General features: G+C 48.9%; 1 protein-coding gene across 1 annotated transcript in view; it reads right to left on the bottom strand.

Moving 5' to 3' along the window:
* LOC125282498 (translationally-controlled tumor protein-like) overlaps positions 1-21,060 on the bottom strand; it is a gene marked incomplete at its 3' end in the record, with an annotated part of 46,702 nt that extends 25,642 nt beyond the window's left edge. Inside the window, exon 1 of the mRNA XM_057316632.1 lies at positions 20,985-21,060. Within this exon, the coding sequence (XP_057172615.1) occupies positions 20,985-21,060 (76 nt within the window). The remainder of the gene's footprint in view (positions 1-20,984) is intronic.

Consider the following 21,060-nt stretch of genomic DNA (forward strand, 5'->3'; position numbering starts at 1 on the left):
CTGTCCACCTCTTCTGAGTTTTATAGAGTTATACAACAACCCTGGACAAACACTCCATTGGCTTCCTCATCTTTCTCAGTGTAAAATCCAAAGTTCTTATCACAGACTTTTGATCCTATCTGACTTGGTCTCCCACTACTTCTACTACACTCTCTCTTGTTCACTTTCCTGAGCCATACTGGCCTTCTTGCAGCTCACGCATGTCAGCATGCCATGCCCCAAGGCCTTTGCATTTGCTGTTCCCTCTGCTTGGAAAGCCCTTCTTTCAAAGACCTGCCTGGCTCACTCCCTCACTTCTTTCAGGTCTCTGTTCAAACGCTACCTTCACAATCAGACTTTCTGTAGGCATTCTACATAAAGCAGGCCCCTCCCTCGCGTGCTTCTCCACTACCCACCCTCTTACCCTGCTTAAGTTTTCTTCCTAGTTCTTTAACATCCTGGAAAATAGTATACCTATCTATTTCTTGTCTGTTTTTCTATCCTTGAATGTAATTTTTTTTTTTTGTACACTGCTGCATTCCCAAAGCCTAAAATAGTGTCTGGAATGTGTAGAAATTCAATAAATATTTGTGGAGTGAGTGCATGAATGACTAAATCTGATGAGAACAGAGGTTTTGATGACTCTTCAGCATTGATATGTAATCTGCCGAGTGAATGTTTGTTACACTTATCAACATTTTCTTTAAATTAGATCCATTTTCTCATAATCTGGTCTCATCAGTACAAGGGACCTCCTCAGTGTTGGGTCACGAGCCAATCTATTCCTGGAAGGGTTGCGAGGAGTAGGACAGGCCAGCAGGGTGATGCTCAAGTTGGATCCTTGGTGCCTGAGAAGAAGGCCACAGCACTGCCAGGACCTCCACAATGATCTCACACTTATTTGAATTTCCCCAGGAAGGAAGCCTGGGCCATGTCCCTCTCTGGATGAACTGGAGAGAAGGGTTGTATTAGTCAGGGTTTTCTAGAGAAAATAGAATCAAGAGGATACACAAACATCCGCACACATCCATATAAGTCTGTCTGTCTATCATTATCTATCTATATCTATCTGTCTATATCTATCTATCTATCTATCTATCTATCTATCTATCATCTATCTATCATCTAACTATCTATATCAGAAAGGTGGGTGAAGCATGCACAGGACCTGGGTAAGACCGGAGAGGGGGAGTCAGGAGGAAAGAATGAGAGATGAGACAGGTCCAGATTTGAAGGAAGAGAAATTGGGAGTGTCCACGGATTGAGCACTGCCTCAGTAGTAGATGGAGAGGATATGCTGAAAATACTGAGGTTGGCAAAGGATGCTTTGGGGGCTTGAGGGGAGAAAAGAAGGGCAGCATGTTGGCTAGAAAAGTGGGGAGACCTTGGGGCTGAAGGAGGGTCTTCAGGAAGGCTCCCTGGCAAACAGAGATCAGGACTCTGCTGTGGGGCCGAACTTCTCCTGTAAGTGACCCCCCTCACTGGCAAAGGGTCTGAGATCAGGGAAGAGGGGACTGAAAGTCAGGGAAGCCAGAGGTGCGTGGCTGACTTGCACTGGGAGACAGGGAGAGGTCCAGAGCCTGGAGGTCATGCGGAGGCTCCGGGGCAAGCTGTGTAGAAATAAGAGGTAAGGCTAGTGGCTGTGCTCTGGAAGGGGGACTCAGAGCTGGTGGAGATGGCAGGTTTCTTCATGGGGACCGTGTCTCCTGCCCCCGTATGTGCTCTTTCCTGAGCTAAAACTCCGCTGCCTCCAACAAACCCTAACAGTGGCAACTCCATGCCCCCCTTCTTCCCTGAACTCTCGAGCCGAGACAATCACCTCCTTCTCTGCTCCCCATCGCCTGGACTTGTCTCCTCATGGCACTTTTCAGGCTGGATGGAAGGTGACCCTGTCTGTCTACTCCCCACATTCCTCACTCCTCCCAGCCGTGAGATTTGTGACTTCTTGGGGGGACAGGCTTGAGTCTTGCTCATCTGTGGGGCTCCTGAGCCTGCACAGCTGGTCCTTAGCAGCCCCTGTGGGAGTTAAATAACTGTGTCCTGAAGTGGGGCTCTCCTGACCGGGGGTTTAGGAAGGGACCCTGTCGAGGTCTGGGGCTCCCAGACCGGACCGACTGAGGGGGGAGGGGAAGGGCCCTCCGGGGGCTCGATGTCGCCTCTCTGTAGCCTTCTGCTTTCCCTGTTCTTTCTTTCCTGCCTTCCTGGTCGGCTCTTCCACTCTCTCTTCTAGGAAAAGGTGATAGAAAGATCTAGATCAGATAGTGGCCTCAGACGTGCCCAGTCAGTCCCCGGCACCCAGCACCGCAGCACGTTCAAGCCCGGCCGAGGCTCCCCCAGGCGACGCAAGCGGCCTCCAGGCTGGGGCGCCCCCCGCCTCCACCCCAGGAGTCTGGGACTGCGTTCAGAGACCTCAGATTCACAGGTGGGAAGTGGAGCCAGAGGGCAAAGAAGCTGCCTACTGCCCACGGTCACGCAGCCAGCTCACAGGATGAGACGAGCCCCTGCCCCGCCACTCCGCGGCCGCGTGACCCAGTGCCACCCACGATCTTACTTGTCACATTCATAAAATGGGGATAATAACAGGAGGATTAAATGTGAAAACGTTCTGAAAGTGGTTTTTCGTATCTGTCCCTGATAGAGCCTGGAAGTCTCTAGAATTCCCATTTCCTGATTTCCACCTAGTGCCTTTTGCATCCCTCCAACGTGCTTGGCGGAGCTAAGGTGACATGTGCTACTTGGGGCGGGCCACCGCCCAGAGAACAGTAAGCTCTCAATTAACCACTGTAAATGCTGTTGACTTGACTCCTGCCAGAACTTTGCATTACATGGTCGGGGTGCAGTGGAGGAGATTGCAGGCAGCAAAAAGAGTGAAAAATGGCTTCCCCCAACCCTTACTGAGTCTATTATTTATCCAACAAATATTTATTGACCATCTATTATGTGTCAGGCTCTGTTCCAGGCACTGGGGAATATGGTGGTGAGACAGATGCCACGTTCTTGCTCTTATGGAAATTCTGGATCTCTTTTGATTTATTCTGCCTTCGATTAGTTTTGGGCTCCTCTAAACCAGGGGCCAAAAGGCTCTTCCCCTCCACCCTCAATCCCAGTCCCTGGCCTCTTTAATGGCAGCCTGGGAGGAGCTCTGTGCCTGGTGCAAAAGGCCAGGCTCAGCAGGAGAAATGCCTGCCCCCCATCCCTCCTGAAGCTTCCTCAGAAATTGCACCCCTATAAGGGTGGTGTGGTCTGGGTTTTGTCAGACCTGGGCTACCCTCAGAGTCTGGCTGAACTCAGAACGAAATGCAGCTGAGCTTCGGGCTGGTTCCCTGCCCGTCCTCGACTTCACACCCAGAGAATTCACTCACTCAAATTCCCTCGCCTCAGCATTAGATGCCAGCTTACGCCTTCCTGAAGTTTCCCAGTTGCTGGTTCCCGCTGACCATGTCCAAGTTTCTAATCCCTAGGCTCCTGCTTTTGCTCCAAGCTCAGGAGCACAGGACTAGAGCCCCTGAGAAATGAAGCTGATGGTTGATAATCTTCAGGCTGCCCAAAAGGCCCTGCTGGGGTAGAGGCAGCCTGGGGTCCAGGACAGGCACGAGGAGGCCTGGAGTTTGGTTCTGCTTCTCCTATTTGTTTGCTGTGTGATGTAGGGCAAGTCACTTGCCATCTCTGGGCTCAGGTTACTTGTTTGCTCATCTATCCATTTATCCATTCAACAAGCCATTTGACTATTGTCTATCTGCTGGGATGGTTGGATAAAGTCTCAACCCCTCAGCATGGCATTTAAGCCCCTCCACAGTCTGAGCCATCTAGAAGGAAGCTGGACGCTTCCTGCACTGCTCTTATTTTGCCCTGACTTCCCAGTCCTTCACATATCACACCTGGAGCTGCAGCTGGTCCCCTGTGCCAGGCAGGCTGGCAGGGGCACACTCAGGGCACCTGAGTATGGAGATGCTCTGTCTTTCCCAGAATTTCCTGGGAATTCTTGCTGCCTGCTGCTAAAAGCCCCGAGTGGTTTGGACGAAGCTCTCCCAGTCCCTAAGTTTAGGCCTAAGCTTGAAGGTGGTGAAGCAGGTACAGTGAAGTAGATTATGAAAACCAGGGAGGGCCAGCTGACCTGGACAGGCTCCGTGGGGTAGGCCTCTGGGTGGACAGCCCAGCGAAGAGAAGGAAAGATAGGAAAGAATTCTGTAGAAATGGGGACTTGGGGCGCCTGGGTGGCACAGCGGTTAAGCGTCTGCCTTCGGCTCAGGGCATGATCCCGGCGTTATGGGATCGAGCCCCACATCAGGCTCCTCTGCTATGAGCCTGCTTCTTCCTCTCCCACTCCCCCTGCTTGTGTTCCCTCTCTAGCTGGCTGTCTCTATCTCTGTCAAATAAATAAATAAAATCTTAAAAAAAAAAAAAGAAAGAAATGGGGACTTGACCCATGGAAGCGGTCATGGGCAGGTTGTCTTGACCCAGAAATGGGGACTGGAGTTTGCTGCTGCCTTAGGAGCCTGACTTCAGCCTGGGTTTGCTGAGCATGTGTTCGGTTTCATCACCTGACGGCAGCATGCGGTTCAGCACGGCTCAACAGCTGCCTAGCAGCTCGAGATGCCAGGACTGCAGCAGGAGGTTTGCGAAGAGACTTGTTCTTTTCCCACTGGCCTGTGATCTGGGAAGATGAAGGCCTGAAGTTGCTAGTAGTGGTTCTCCCTTAGCTGTGAGATCTGAGATTGAAGTCAGCAAGGAGGAGAGCAGAGCAGAGGCAGAGGAGGCTGGATAATGCCATCATTTGAGCCCTGTAAGATGTTTTGCCTAAAGTTAGCCATCTCTGGGACTTTTCAGTTTCATGGGCCCTTTTTATGCTCTAATCAGTTGGAAGTCTGTGTGTGTGTTTAATTATTTGCAACCAGTTTGTTATCCAATATGGAACCTGTGATAAAAGTTGTCTTCAGAAAGAACAATGTGATTAGGGAAGATTCCTCAAGAGATCTTGAGAACTCCATTCCACGGTGACTCAGTGGCACCCATCTGCTGAGGACTGCTGTCTTGTGCAGGGTCCAGTGCGACCGCCACTAATCCAGCGGCTGGCAGCCGGTGGGGGGGGGGGGTGGGGCTCAGGAGAGCCGCTTTATGGCTTCAAGTGAGGCATGCCCAGAGCCAGCCCACCCGGACACCATTGCACCTGTCTTGTTGTGTCAAATGTATCTGCGACCAGAAAGAGGTGGGGCTGGTTACCGTCTACTTCTGCTGCCCAAGGCAAGTCTGCTCACAAAGTCTAGGGCGAAGGGAATTATTAGACACCAAGACTGGGACTTAATCTCCTGGCAAGAGTACCTGGGTAGGGGGTGTGTTCTTCTGAAAGTCTCACTAAGAAGCAAAGCCTGGGAGAGAAAGCCTGTGGACTTCTGATGCCCTTCATCCCAACAGTCATGAAATTAACACTCCCTCTTTCGACAACCTTTCCCAAAATGGACTTCTGGGTCTCCTCCTGGAAAGGTGGGGGCTAGACAAGGAGCCAGGCTGTCCGGCCTTCAGAGGTCTGCAAATGGATGTCAGGCTGGAGATGGCTCCAAGGATGGGGATGGGCTAGAACTGAACAGCAGCGTGCGTTACGTGGAATTTGTAGCTTGCTGGATTTGCGCTCACAGCATAACTGCAATTACCGCAGGACCAACGGTGGTTCTCATTTCAGACGAACTCTGTTGTCCTCAACAAAGGTTTTGCTGCTTGCATGAATTATCCCCAACTTTTATATGTTCCAATTTTCATAGAACGTTGATGTAATTACACCTCGATATCTTGAAACTGGTGCTTTATGTATCAGTTGATGGCTGAGGGTCTGTTCTTTCTCTTGGTGGCCGCTTGCTACCTGCTGCTGCTGGGGGTAAAAGGCCAGGTCCCCACCTCGGTGATGGGGTGGACGTACAGGAGCAGTTCACGGTGGAGCTGGCCCCGTTAGCCTCAGCGTGCCAGGGGGACAGGCAAATCCTCTGGACACCTGAGGCCTGGGGCTTGCTTGTTGAGATCAGACCATGGGACAGAGCGGCTGCTTTCATCTTCCCTCTCTCTTCCTGTGGTCTTTGCATCTGGGGACTGGGGAAGGGGTTCCGAGGCTGGTGGTTCTAGGGCGTGCTAAGAGAGGTCTTCTGGCCAGGGATGGTAGAGATTTTCCCTATGGCAGGCAGAGAGGAGTGGCAGAATCACAGAGTAGACCTCTCTTCAGGCCCCATGGGGCACCAGGGGAATGCCACGAAGGCTTTCACCTGCCAGGACCCAAAGCAGGCAAAATGTCTGCATAATAGGGATGATATTTTTGCAAATATAAAACCATATATTTAATAAACCCTTATGTTACTGTTTTTCTGTGGAGACCCAGCCACACAGATCATCACTAGAGGGCAGGAGAGACTTCGTCAGCAAAACAGAAGTCTTCCAACCCAGGCCTTAGTCCGAGGCTGCGCTGCCTGCTCTTTCTTTCCCTGTCACAGCACACAGATGACAGTATGTGTCCGGCAGCCTGGGGTAAACTGGAGGGGACTCGGGGACCCGTATATGGGGCTCACTGAATGCATAACCTTTCTTCATGTTATGTAATTATAGTAAGATACAAAGTAAAGGAAAACACGAACATTGAATTTGTATAAAATCCTAAATAAAATCATTTCAAATATTTTGTTGTTAAACATGAACTTCCTTGCATTAATATAGCTATTTTTTTTTAGTATTTTATTTATTTGCCAGAGAGAGAGAGAGTGAACACAAGCAGGCAGAGGGAGAAGCAGGCTCCCTGTTGAACAGAGAGCCTGATGTGGGGCTCGATCCCAGGACCCTGGGTTCATGACCTGAGCCAAAATCAAGAGTCCGATGCTTAACCGACTGAGCCACCCAGGCACCCCTCCATCAGACCTTTTTGATTTGAGAATACTGAAATAATGATGAAGCGTCACATGTGTTTTTAGAACAGTCACCCTGCAGCCAGCTTAGATTTTTTTTTTTTAAGATTTTATTTATTTTTTTGACAGAGAGAGAGACAGCCAGAGAGAGAGGGAACATAAGCAGGGGGAGCGGGAGAGGAAGAAGCAGGTTCATAGCAGAGGAGCCTGATGTGGGGCTCGATCCCAGAACGCCAGGACCACGCCCTGAGCCGAAGGCAGACACCTAACCGCTGAGCCACCCAGGTGTCCCAGATTTTTTTTTTTAAGAGAGAGAGAGAAGGGGGTGAGAGGAAAGTGCAGAGGGAGAGAGAGAGAGAATCCCAAGCAAGCTCCACGCCCAGTGCGGAACCAGACATGGGGCTCGATCTCATGACCCTGAGATCATGACCTGAGCCAAAATCAAGAGTTGGATGCTTAACTGACTGAGCCACCCAAGCGCCCCACAGCCAGCTTAGTTTTGGCTAAAAAAAGCCCAGTTGCTACAAAAGATAGAAACTGCCCACATACATAGAGTGACCATTGTCCTGATTTGTCCTGAAGGTTCTCACTTAGGCCTTATGACCTGACGTGACTATTCGTAGCACCTTCCACTCAAAAAAAAAAAAAAAAAAAAAAAGTGCATCAGTTTGGTGTTGACACATAACATGGATGAATCTCAAAAACGTTATCCTGGGTGAGGGAAGCCAGACACAAAAGTACATGCTGTATGAATTCTAGAACAGACACAACTAATTTGTAGTGATGGAAAGCAGATGAGTAGTTGTCTGGGGCAGTGGTGGGGGCCTGAGAGATGACTACAGAGGGGTGCACAGGAAATTTTGGGGGTCACGGCAGGCTTTCTATCTTGGTTGGAGCAGTGGTTACGCTGGTAGATAACTCACTCATAGTACAACTTATTTAAAATGGGTACATTTTACTCTATGTCAATGATACCTCATTCAAGTTGATTAGAAAAGAAAAAACTGTACCGATTTGGACGAGTAATGATACAGTCCTGTACATACGAGTGAAGAGAGAGCTTCAGGGCTACCATCCGATGCTGGGACCCCCCCTGCCAGGAGCTCCTCTCCTTGCCCTGATTTTCCCCTCTTGGCCCATGCTCTGCACTCCCTGGGCACATAGGACACACACACACACACACACACACACACACGCCTCCTTGTCCACAATGGGAGGGAGGGAGCACACTCTGCAGCCGGCTGCTGAAGGACATGTCCGGGTGGTGGAGGCCTCCCTCACCGCTTGGGGGAAGGTCATTGCTCTTACCGCCACAGGAGCCACCCTCCAAGGAGCTGTAGGTGAGGGTCTCCCCCAGGAGTCACCAGCCCACGTGCTCCAGTGGCCCACTTACCAGAGAGCATCACCACGCCGCCTTGCTGCAAACCCGTGACCCATCGGAGGCACGCCCGTGAGAAAGTTCTGGCCTTGGGAGGATTCTTATGCCTGTCCCTCCGGCTTACTCATGAGGCTGGAGTCAGAAAGGGGCAAGATCTTACGTAAGGGAAATGAATAAACACCCACTCCTTGGTCCCTAGCCAACTGGAGGAGGAATAAGGAGAGGAAGAGGGGAAATGAGGTGGGGAGGAAGGGGAAGAGGGAAAGAAGAGAGAGCAGTCAGATCCAGGGCTTGTAAATTTCTGTTCTGGACTTTGGTCTACAGCAGGTGTTGGCACACCTTTCTGTAAAGGGCCAGAGAGGAACTATTTTAGGCTTTTGGGTCGTCCCTCTCTGTTGCAGCTTCTTAACTCTACACCGTAGTGTGGAAGCAGCGGTGGACAAGACTGGTGAATGAAGCTGCTTGTATTCCAATAAAACTTTATTTACGGATGCTGGAATTTGAATTCACGTAATCTTCATGTGTCACAAAATAGAATTCTTCTTTTGGCTTTTTTTTCCTAACCACTTAAAAATGTGAAAACCGTTCTTAGCTCCCAGGCCTTACAAAACAGGTGGTGGGCTGGGTTTGGCTGGCCGGGCATAGTTTGCCAGTGGTTCTAGAGATCCTGGGGGGCAGGACTTTTGGAAAGGGATGACCCTTGGATTTCTGAGTTTCAACGTAATTAAAAAAGCCATGCCCTTTAGCTTTACTGAGATGTTTGTAGTTTCTATTTGTTTTTTGCACGGAACCCAGAAGTTCTCCCAATCCATAAAGGGGCTAGTATATTTTAACTTTCTCAGTACACCCCCCACCCGTAATATACAAATGTATTATTTGACTTTCAGTCGTTGGAATTTGACTTTTAAAGAAGGTTTCAGAAATCATTCAGCATGAGATCAGATAAAATAATGAATGAAGGCCATGCATTGATATAAAAATGTGGTAAGAACCAAAGGTTATGAGTAATCAAATTCTGTGTTTTGAGGTCTATAAAAAGGTGTGTGTTAAGTGACTACCTGAATAAAGTCCAGGGTGGGAGCCCCTTCAGATCCCGTTGTGGGCTGCTCACTGGACCCTGGGTGAAGAGTCCATGGCAGCCACTCCCGCGGTACCGGGCTAGGCAGGCCGGGTAAGCAGCATCCCCCACGGGACGGCCGAGGAAGCCTCTTTCAGGGCACGTGTGATGCTCAGCCCCGGCAAAGCTGCAGCTCGCCCTGCGTTCTCAGGTATCCACAGCCAACTCTGCCTTCTGCTTCCTGTCTCCTCCCTCCTGCGCCCACATCTCCCCCTCCTCTGCACCCCTGTATCCTCTCTTGATTCCCTCTTCTTCCTCCTTGTCACAGTGCACAGTCCTGTTGGCTTTACTCCTGGGGGTTTTTGCTGAAATCAGGAAGTGGTACCCAGGATGTGGTCGTTGCAGAGCTTTCGGCCCTCCCATCTTGGACACTTGGACACTCTCCTGGGCCCACTGTTTGTGAATTGAATGGGGGAAAATGGTAGTTTAGCTCCGGGAAGAGTGAAGCTGGATGGTCTCCCTGGTTCCCTTCACTTGCTCCCATGTCGGAAGGCAGCCTTCAGCGTCCTGCTCCTGGGGTGGGGAGGCTACCCTGATTTCTTGTCTGCTCCCTTCCCTCACTTCCTCTGCTTTTCCCACTCTTTAGGTGTCTTCTTCATGCAGTCAACAGACTGTAACAGTGGGTCTCCTTCATGCAGTCAACAGACTGTGACAGGTCTGCCTCCTGTCAGGGGCTGGGCTGAGCTGTATGTGTCCCTCCAAGACCTAGAACAGGGCTGGGCCCAGAGTGGGCCTTGATAATGTCTGTTGGCTGGAATCGAAGCAGTCGCTCCCTAGTGGGACGTGCTGTCTGGCTGGAAACTGGGAGCTCTAGCCAGCCCCACTGCCATGTCCTCAAGGGCCCTTGGCCACTAAAGATGCCCGCAGGTCACTGGACTCCAGAACACTCCGTGGTGTTTGCCAACAGGACATTCAGGGGTGGGGAGGCTTGGGGACCAAGGAGAGAGCCCCATAACAGCACAGGGCGGAGAGGGGTGGGGACAGGAACAGGAACCAGGTTAGAGTTACAGAAAGGGGCTTTGGCAGGAATGCTGACATGGGATAGGGACAGAGAGAGCAGGAAGCACAGTGAAGGGGGAATGTGATCTGTGCCCCAGCCCGGGCCCTGGGTTTCCTGCTGGGGACCTGCCCTGCGGGAGAGAGAAGCTAGCTGCCTCTCCTGGGAGAACATGCTTATCAGCGGGAGTGTGGGAGCTCCTTCAGCATCCCTGGGGCCTAGTTATGGAGGCCCAGAGACCCAGGCTTTCACCTCCTCTGGGGCCTGAGCAGAGACAGAGTTCAAACCCCAGGTTTCTTCTGCTGGGGGCTCCAGAGGATAACTGTGGTGGGAAAGGGCAATTGGGGGTGGCAGGAAGGGGACTTCTCTAAGGCCCAGTATATTTTGGATTGAGGCACCTGTGAGGCCTGGGAAAATCGGTGGTGGAACCACACGGCGTGGCCCTCCGTGCCACTGGCCCGAGTTGCTGCTGCTTTCCTCTTTAACATGTTTGTTCCTTCCTTCCCAAGGGACATGAAAAAGAGATCTTCTGGCATCAGATGTGTGTCAGGCACAGATAGAAAGCTCAAAGCCTAGAAAGTGGAGGGGGGTGAGTGAGAAAGCAGCTGACTTGTCAGATGACATGCCCTTCAATAGGGAACTGTACAAAATGATGGGGAGGTGGGGGGCGAGCGGGGGAGGGTGCGGGGAGAGGGGGTGTTTCCAATTCTGCCTGGAGGTGGGGCCCTTGAGGACACTTTCCTAGAGCAAATGGCGCTTTTGTAAATCCACAGTGGAGAGGCAGGAAGATGGCAATTTCAAGTAATGGAAACAGCGCTTACAAAGGTGTGGAGGTGAGAGAGAGCTCTGGTCCCTCCCTTTGGACAGGAAGCTTTGACACCAGTGCTTGGGAGAGTAACCCAGCCTGAACTCCCTCCCAAGACACACACACACACCCTTCTGCTTAAGAACTCCCAAGGCACCCGCCAGTGAGGTATGGTCAGCATTGTTGGGGGGCCTGAAAGTGTTACGTATTGCAGCTTTCCGCTATAGCCTTCAGGAGAGGAGACCGCTGGCTGCCATGCCCTAGATGTGCATTCCACTATTCCAGTCTAGGGGATTCTGCATTCCCCCACTCCGATGACTCCTCCACCCCAAGTGCAGGCCCTAGAGAAAGCCTTGGAGTGTGAGAGAAGCTCCAAACGAGGCTCTCAGATGTGCCGTCATGCGAACGGCTGTCACCGGTATTAGACCGCGGTTGTCCCTTGCGTACAGATCAGACTGAAGGAACGTGGGGCCGGCTCCCACCTAACTCCTAGGTCTTCTAAAATGGCAGCATATTCACCAGGATCACCCCTGTGCATCCTGACCAAGCTCTGGTGTTGGAGGAGCTTAATAGCACCAAGACTTGACTTCTGTTCTAGAAATGGATGGTTTGGATGTGTTGGCTTCCATATTGGCAGAATGGAGATTGCACTTGTTGAAGTTTGCAACATTTTAAAGAATTTTAAGAGCTGACAATTCTCCTAGCATTCTTGTCCTGTGCTTCTCAAATTGAGATATGTAGTGCTATGCCAAGGATAAGCAATGCTAGCATAAATACGGACCATCTTCCTGAAGCATCAGTTTGATGTAAATTATTTATGGGGAATACCACCACCACCCATGTTTCTGTTTAAACAGATATATATATATATATATATATATATATATATATATATATAGGACTAGAATCCCAAATTCACGTCAATGTTTAAATGAATAGGGAGACCTGACAGAAATCTCGAGTGTCAGAGGCACAGTCAGGCTTTCCTCCTAGACCCTTTATACCTGCACTCTTTCCTCTGCTCCTCATACTGCTACTCTCTCCACATTTTACACGTGAAGAAATAGGTCCAGAGAGGTGGTCAGTGACCTGCCTAAGTGATACCACAGAATAAGAGGAGGGGGTGGGACTAGAACCCACGTCGCTGGACTCTGCATGCAGTGTGTTGTCTTCTACACAATGGGGAACCTGAAGTTTCACGTTTTAGTGGTTTGGTTTCAGTCGGGCCATGGAAATAACCAAATCCCACCTGTCAAAGCAGTCTTTGAGCACCCTGGGAGGGCAAGTGGGGCAGAAGGAAGAGTCAGGGACCGAAAGTTGGGAGACTAGATTTTATCTCCAAGCATTTCCTTCAATAAATAAGCTCTGGGACTTTAGGCAAATTGTTTAACTCCTCTTCGCTGCCCGTAAATGTGGTGGTTACACAAATACTGTCTAACAAGTTGGCTTTTATGAAGCGGGGTCACTGCTTGCCTTCCCAGAACCTCTAGAGCTGTCCCGGGCTGTCCCTGGCCATGAATCCCGGAGGAAGGGGCGGCGGGAGCTCAGCTGGCCACCTCTGCATGACAATGACCAAGGAAGCCGACAAATGGGGCTTGGACAGGGTCTGGAAAAGCAGCCTTTTATAGGTTGCCCCTCGGCTTGTCTGAGGAGCATCTGGCTACGAGGTGAAGGTCAGAGCCGCTCAAGCGTACGGGTGTTTGTGGGGAGGGTACGCTGGGCAGTCTCACAGCCCGGGACGGGGAGAACTGCCTGCTCCTGGCCTGAGGCTGAAACCCCAAACCGTCCCCATTCCCGGGGGCCGCAGCATCTCTCATCGCTGCTGCTTTCCTCTCTGTCCTCTTGACTGCCTTCTCTGCTCGCACACAGCCAACCTGGCTGCCCGCCTGGCGTGGGTGTAAGTCCACCGCTGCTCAGTTGGCCACAGAGAGAGAACGCGAGAGAGCCAGCTATGAGCTCGGCTGCTGCTGAGCCCCGGAGGGTGAGAGGAATCTCACCACTTAGTACGGAGATTTTACTTCCCTCCCCTGCTTTCAGGACAGTGCCCACCTTTAGCTCCCCTGTGTCCCTCTATCTCTTATTCTTAAGTCTCTCTGGATTAATTTCTGCAGAGACTAAGCCATTTAGTTCCCACCGGGTTAGTTTCCTGGCAATGCAGGGATCAGGGAGGAGCTCTGGAGGAGTCCCTGCTTCCTTACAAAGACTTTCTCCCTATCCTCCTGTTTTCAGCCTCATATCTCACCTTCCCTCAAAGCCGTGAGCCTTTCTGGGCTTCAGTGATTGGAACCAGTCCGCCTCTTGTTGGCACCCCTCTCCTTTTGCGGGCTCTTTGGTTCTGGTTTCCTCTGCCTTGCTAAGTTAGTTACCATTATCCAGCTTCTTACCTCTTCCAGGGATTTATGAACTTCTCTTGACCTCCGTCACCTTCATGTCACTCGCATTATTCTTGTGGGCTCATTCTTTTGTATTTCATCACGTTGACTTTAGTGAGTGTTGGGAGGGGATGGAGATACACCTGTGTTTATTTTTCAATTTTTAATTAATTAAAATTTTAAACGATTTTATTATTATTTTTTAAAAAGCAATCTCTACCTCCAGTGTGGGGCTCGAGCTCACAAACCCGAGATCAAGAGTTGCATGCTCTGTTGACTGAGCCAGCCAGGTGGCCCAGATACACCTGTGTTTAAACTTCCATGATTAACCGGAAGTCCCGGTCACCATTCAACTCATCCTGTCATCTCCATCAGTTCTCTGATGGACTCTTCTTGTCAAGGGCACATTGTTTTCATGTCACCAAATCTAGTGATCACTCCACTGTCCTCACAATATTCTCTCTCAGCAGGATTCCTCATCCTTGGCCACAGCCTTCGCCAATAACTTGCTTCTTTCACCTTTATGATAACCTGTTCTTCTGATTTGTCCATTTCTTCTGTCAGCTATCTTCATTCTGTTTTGCCAATTCTGGGAATTTCTGTGGATCCCTTTCTTGGGCCTCTTCTTTTCTCTCTCTATACATCCCAGTTGATCTGAACTAGTCCTGGGGCTTTAACTACCTCCTAAGTGCCTATGACCCCCATATATCCAGCCCTGCTATTCCAACGTACTGGATATCTCCGCTTGGATACCTAGCAGGCATCTCGAACTTAACACTGGTAAACCAGAACTCTTGATTTTCCCCTGAACCTCTTGCTTCCTAGTTTTCTTTATCAAAGTAAATGACATGCTCATACAGCCAGTTGTTCAAGACACACCCAAGATCATGCTTCCCTCTGCTCTTTCCTTCTCTGCTCCCATTTACTATGTCAGCAAAGCCCTGTCAGAGCCTCCACAGTGTACCATCACGTCCACTTCTTTCCAACTCCACTGTTGACCACCCCAGTCAAGGCTACCATCACGTCTTGCTTAGACTGTGCCAATTACCTCCTGATTGATTTCCCTGCTTCCACCAATGCTCCCCACATCCCATGACCCACCTTCCACACGGTAGCCAAAATGATCCCATTAAAAATGTCTGTCGGGCATTTTGCCAATCTACCAATTCATGTAAAACAGGAGTCAGGAAACTGCAGCCTCCAGGCTAAATCTGGCCTGCTACCTGTTTTTATATTAACTGTAAGCCAAGAATGGTGTTTACATCTTGAAAAAAAACAAAAGGAGAAGACTATTTCTTGTCACGTGAAAATCATTAAATTCAAACTTCCATGTTTATAAATAAAGGGGTATTGGAACACGCTGTAAGCCGCTGTTTCTGTGTTGCCTGCGGCTGCTTTTGCGTGCAACGGCAGATTTAAGAGGTTGTGACAGAGAACATATGGCCTCAAAGCCTAAACTATTTACTACCTGGATCTTCACAGAAAAAGTTTACTGACCCCTGACCTAATCACCAATATTGTTCTATACTTAGATTATTTAAAGTGTGGTGACAGGAGTCTATGGTCAGTCTGTATTTTCCTTGCGAGAATTGAGAAATTCTCCAAAGTGTTTGTCTCATTGGGAGAAACTCTAGACTGGGGCTAAATCTACCACAATTCTAAATTTAAAAAAGAAAACAGTTTCTTTTATCTCATATGAAATCTAAGAGCCAAGATGCTCTACTTATCGAAGGTAACTTAAAAGTTCAGTCAAACCCGGTCTTACTAATGGATTAGAGTGAATAACCCTAATCTTTCTTGTGACCATCTTTTTTTTTTTTAAGATTTATTTATTTATTTATTTATTTATTTATTTATTTATTTAGAGACCGCATGAATGGGGGGGGGCAGAGGGAGAGGGAGCGAATCCTCAGGCAGGCTTCCCACGAAGTGCGGTGCCTGACGCAGGGCCCTGTCCCAGGACCCAAGGTCACGACCTGAGCCAAAATGAAGAGTTGGATGCTTGACCGACTGAGCCACCCAGGGGCCCTTGTGAGCATCTTCTTAATTTAGAAATATTGTGTACAAGAGCAAATAAAATATGAGCGTTTGTATTACAAAAATGCCTATGCCATTCCCTTGTTTAAGATTCTCCAGTGATTTCCTGTTGCCTTTAAAATAAAACTCCAGCTTCTTCCTAAGGCCTCTGTTCTTCTGCAGACTCCCTTTCCCGCCCTCCCTTGTTCTACAGGCTTCAGCCACACTGGCCTTTCTGTCGCTCCCCTGTTTCTAGCCTGGGACCCATCCACCTGTTCTTCCTTCTGCCCACCATGTTCATTGTGGCCACAACTCTTCCTTATTCACACGTAAGCTCGTATTTAACTCCTCAGAGAGGTTTCCTAGTCTATTTCCCTAGAGTAGGCAGCCCTTCTCCCAAATCACTCTGCAGGACATCACTGTGTTTTGTTTGTATTTAAAAAATTCACAGCAAGCATTGTTACCCAAAATTATCTTCTTTCTTTCTTCACTTGCATATCATCTAACTTTCTCCACTAACAAATTAACTCTTTCAGGAAGGGCCCTTGTCTGTTTTGTTCCTTTTTTGTATCTCCACTTACCGCACTCTTGGAATATGGTAAGTTCTCAATAAATAGCCACGCAATAAATGAACAAATGACCAGCTAAACTGAAGGGACTAGGAGCAGGGAGGTTCCCAGAGGCGGGCACCTCTAAGCGTGTCTCTTGAACTTGTACTTCCCTTCCCTATCCTAGGCCTGGGTATTACAAAGGGTCAGTGAGCAGAGGTGAAAGGGTAAAGGTGAAGATGAGGAGTAGGGGCCCGGCTCGGTGGCTTGGCCCTGCAAAGATTGTGCTCTGTTCATCTGCCCTGCTAAGCAGCCGTTTTCCATTGTGACATTCTGTAACTTTCCGTGCAATTTTCTTGCACAGATTTTTTTTGGGTAATTTTCCACATGGTCAGTCAGCTCCACCAAGGGCAACGGTGAGGAGGGGGCTGAGAATGCCTGGAGGCCCTGAGACTGTCAGAGTGCCTAGTGCTGTTGGCACCTGTGTTCTTCGTGCCTAGTACCCATTCCCAGCTCACCTCCGTGTAGAAGAGTCCAGGACGGTGGCACCCAGCATGATCCTTTGTGGCTCTTTTTCAACAGAATGGTTAAAAGCAGCCCATTCTGCCTCCAACTTAAAACTGAGATGTGTGGGGGCGCATGGGTGGTGCAGTCGTTAAGCATCTGCCTTCGGCTCACGTTCTGGGATCAAGCCCCACATCAGGCCCCTCCGCTAGGAGTCTGCTTCTTCCTCTCCCACTCCCCCTGCTTGTGTTCCCTCTCTTGCTGGCTGTCTCTCTCTCTCTGTCAAATAAATAAAAAAACAAAACAACAACAAAAAAACCCTGAGATCTGTGGGAGTGCCTGGGTGGCTCAGTCAGTTAAGCGCCTGCCTTAGGCTCAGGTCATGATCTCAGGGTCCTGGGATCGAGCCCCACATCGGGCTCCTTGCTTGGCAGGGAAACTGCTTCTCCCTCTCCCTCTTCTGCTCCCCCTGCTTATGTTCTCTCTCTCTGATAAATAAATAAAATCTTAAAAATAAACCAAAACTGAGATCTGTGGTCTGCAGCTCAGGGCCAGATGTTAAGACACAAACTCTTCCCAGGAGTTTGCGCTGTAGTCTGGGAAGTGACTATTCATCACGATTTCCTTTCCTTTGTGTTTCTAGTGGTCCTTGAAGTTTTTGGTTTGAGGAAAAACAAAAATAAAAATAGCAACAAACATATTTATAAAAAAAAGAGAGGGAGAGATAAAACTCTAACTGTTTGAAGAAGACAAAGAGAGAAGCCAGGCGCCCGAGTGTGCTGCCTTTATGAGGATTGAGGCTCGAGAGGGGTGAGAGCACTCCTACAGAATTTTTACGGAAGCAGAGAAGGGGTGGGCCAAGCTTTTGAAGCCTTGGTGTCCGCCCCCACTGCTCTCAACCTGGCGAACTGAGGGAGCTACAGGGGCCTTGGAGAGCACAGCCAGCCCAGAACAGTCTTCCAGCCCCCGCCCCGTGTGGGCTTCCGCAGAGGACCCCCCTCCCTCCCGCCGTGCCTGCTGTCCCGGGGCCACGAGGGTCCTTCGTTCTTCAGCACAGGAAGAGGCAGCGCGAGATAAGGCTCAGTCATCTTGCAGAGACAGGGCATCTCCCAGCAACGCGTTCTTACTGACTTAACAGCAAGGCTGCCTGGCAGGTTCTCATGTCATGTTCCAGTTATCTGAGTACTTGCTGTTTCTTGGGCCTCTTCATGTCTGACCCAGTTCTAAGTCCTGACCTTGCTTCTTAATTAATCCATGTGCTTATGTAATATGTGGCACACCCACACAGTCATGAGGCCTGTTCAGGCCTTGCTCTCGAATGCTCTGGCCTGGTCTATAGTTTCTAAGGAGGTGAGGGGGAGAGGGGTTACCTTCTCCATCCGGGCACCAGGATCGAAGCAGCGACTGCCTGTTGGAACCTAGTTGTCTGAGGTGTCTTTCTGTAATAACCAGTGTCTCTTATTACCATCGCCAGGGAAGGGCTTGCCCTCAGAGCTCTCCAAGGGCAAGAAGAACACAAGGGCTAGTTGAGCTGACAGGAGGGGAGGAAACCTACACGAGTGGACTGAAACAAATGCACACTCACATGTGACCCCAGAGGAGATGAAGTGTGTTTGGTTCTCGACGCTAATCCCGCTTTGCTAGCGGACGGTGACAACTACAGCCAGGCGTGGCAGAGGACATCATCTGTGTCCTGACGCTGCTGGCCTCCTCCTCATTTGTTGTCTTAACCTTCGCCTGGTTCTATTTCTCTGTCTTCTTCTGCGTCTCAAGCTGTCTGCCTACCACATTCCCACACTGAAACCATTTACTTCCTTAGAGTGGGGTCTAATATCACGAGTGCAGAGTTCCCAGTCTCTCCAACAACAGTTGCTCCAAGTTCACAGTAAAGGAGTAAATCTGCAGTGAGTATATTTTCGAGAGGGCTTAGTTTCATCCAGTATGTCTGACTCTGCATGAACTCCTTAGGATACTAGCGACTGCCTTAGGGCCATGGAGTCAGCACCACATTACATCAGGCCCCTAAAACATGTCTTCTAGTTCATGGCTTTGGACAGGACCCTCTTCTGAAAGCTCCAGGCACTGTTCTGACTTGCTCCTGATCCCTCTCATTCCTCACATGGCATTTTTCTTTCTTTCTTTTCTTTTTTTTTTAAAGATTTTATTTATTTATGTGACAGACAGCCAGCAAGAGAGGGAACACAGTAGGCGGAGTGGGAGAGGAAGAAGCAGGCTCCTAGCGGAGGAGCTAGATGTGGGGCTTGATCCCCGAACGCCGGGATCACGCCCTGAGCCGAAGGCAGATGCGCAACGACTGCGCTACCCAGGCACCCCCCACACGGCATTTTTCATTTTTGACCTCATTTTACCTTTTTTTTTTTTTTTTAAGATTTTATTTATTCGACAGAGAGAGAGACAGCCAGCGAGAGAGGGAACACAAGCAGGGGGAGCGGGAGAGGGAGAAGCAGGCTTTCTGCCAAGCAGGGAGCCCAATGCAAGGCTCGATCCCAGGACCCTGGGATCATGACCTGAGCCGAAGGCAGGCGCTTAACGGCTGAGCCACCCAACATATTTGCTTTTTTCTAACAGAAAAATGAAAAGCAAAATTTCTGTAGCTAATCACTTCTCAGGGCTTTTATTAAGACAAAGAAAATAACTCTGAAATTATCTAAAATTTTTGGAAGAAAGGCTTATATAATGATAGGACTATCTCAGCTGCAAATAATAGGGTATCCAGCTCAAATCACCGTAGGCGAGAAGAGAGCCTACTAGCTTTCATAAATGAAAACTCAGGTTTCAGCTTCAGGCATAGCTGATCAAGAAACCCTCCAATTCATCAGGAATCCATTTCTCTATTTGCCTTTATCTCTTGGGCTGGCTTTCTTCTGTGTGGGGTTTCTTTTCTAGCACAGTTTCCCCACATGTTGAGAGAATCTCAGAGACTTCAGGCTTTAATTACCCTTAAGTTTGTGACCTTAAAAGAAGAAAGATGACTCCTAGTAACTCAACTAATTCAGCAGAAAAACTCTACTTGGTCTTTGCTTAGGTGTCTCGAGTTTCCCTGTGACTAGGGGATGGAGTGCTCTCCTTGGTCCCCTTAATCAGTTGCCTCTCCGTGACTTGATTGACAGTCTCACGAGACTTCTTTGGGAGAGGGAGAGAGCAGTTTCCCAAGGAGGAAACTCAAACAGACGAAATATCATGTCCACTCCTGGACTCTATTAGTCTATGTCATTGTTGTTGTTGTTGTTTTTAATTTTTAATTAATTAATTAATTTTTAAGTAGCCACCATGCCCAGCGTGGAGCCCAACATAGAGTTTGAACTCATGCCCCCAAGATCAAGACTCAAACTGAGATCAAGAGTTGACGATTAACCAACTGAGCCACCCAGGCGCCCCAGTCTGTGGCATTGTTAATATCTTTCTTGCAGGACAGTAGAACCGGTTGAGATTTGTCCAGACTAACTTTCCAGACCTGAGTCCTACGGGAGCCCATCAGAGTTTCATAAAGACCACATGGATTCATTTAATTTTCACAAAATCTGTGGGGGCAATTATTCTTTCCACTGTTTTTCCACCTTAAAAAAAATTAGTAACTTTCATTTTTTAGAGAGGTTTTAGGTTCATAGCAAAATGAGTGGAAAGTACAGAGAATTCCCATTTACCCCCTACCCCCATGCATCTCTCCCACTACCAACACCCCCCCATCAGAGTGGTTCATTTGTTACGACTGATGAACTTACATTGACCCATCATAATCACCTGAAGTCCATAGTTTAGGGTTCACTCTTGGTGTTGCTCATTCAATGGGTTTTGAAAAATGTATAAGGACATGTATCCACCATTATCATGCAGAGTAATTTCACTGCCCTAAAATTCCTCTATGTTCTGACTATTCGTACCTCCCTCTGCCTAAGCCCTGGCAACCACTAATCTTTTTATTGTCTCCATAGTTCTGCCTTTTCCAGAATGTCATGTAGTTAGAATCATATAATATATATAGCTTTTTCAGATTGGCTTCTTCATTTAATAATATACATTTGAAAAAAACATGCATTTCCCTCCATGTCTTTTTATGGTTTAATAGCTCATTTCTTTTGAGAGCTGAATAATACTGCATTGTCTGGAGTTATCACAGTTTACTTATATGTCCACCTGCTGAAGGACACCTTGGTTTCTTTCTAGTTTTGGCAATTATGAACAAAGCTGCTATAAATGTTTGCGTGCAGGTTTTTGAAAACTATGAAAACTTTGAAAACTTATGAAAACATGTTTTCAACTCATGTGGGAAAATACCCACAACTACTGGGTTGTATAACGCGAGTATGTCTAATTTTGTAAAAAACTGCAAACTGCCTTCCGAAGCGGCTGTACCATTTGGCATTCTCACTGGCAGTGGATGAGAGTTCCTGCTGCTCCACATCGTTATCAGCGTTTAGCATTGTCAGTGTCTGGGTTTTGGCCAT

This window comes from Ursus arctos, unplaced genomic scaffold, assembly GCF_023065955.2.
Source record: "Ursus arctos isolate Adak ecotype North America unplaced genomic scaffold, UrsArc2.0 scaffold_22, whole genome shotgun sequence".
NCBI classification, from domain to species: domain Eukaryota; kingdom Metazoa; phylum Chordata; class Mammalia; order Carnivora; family Ursidae; genus Ursus; species Ursus arctos.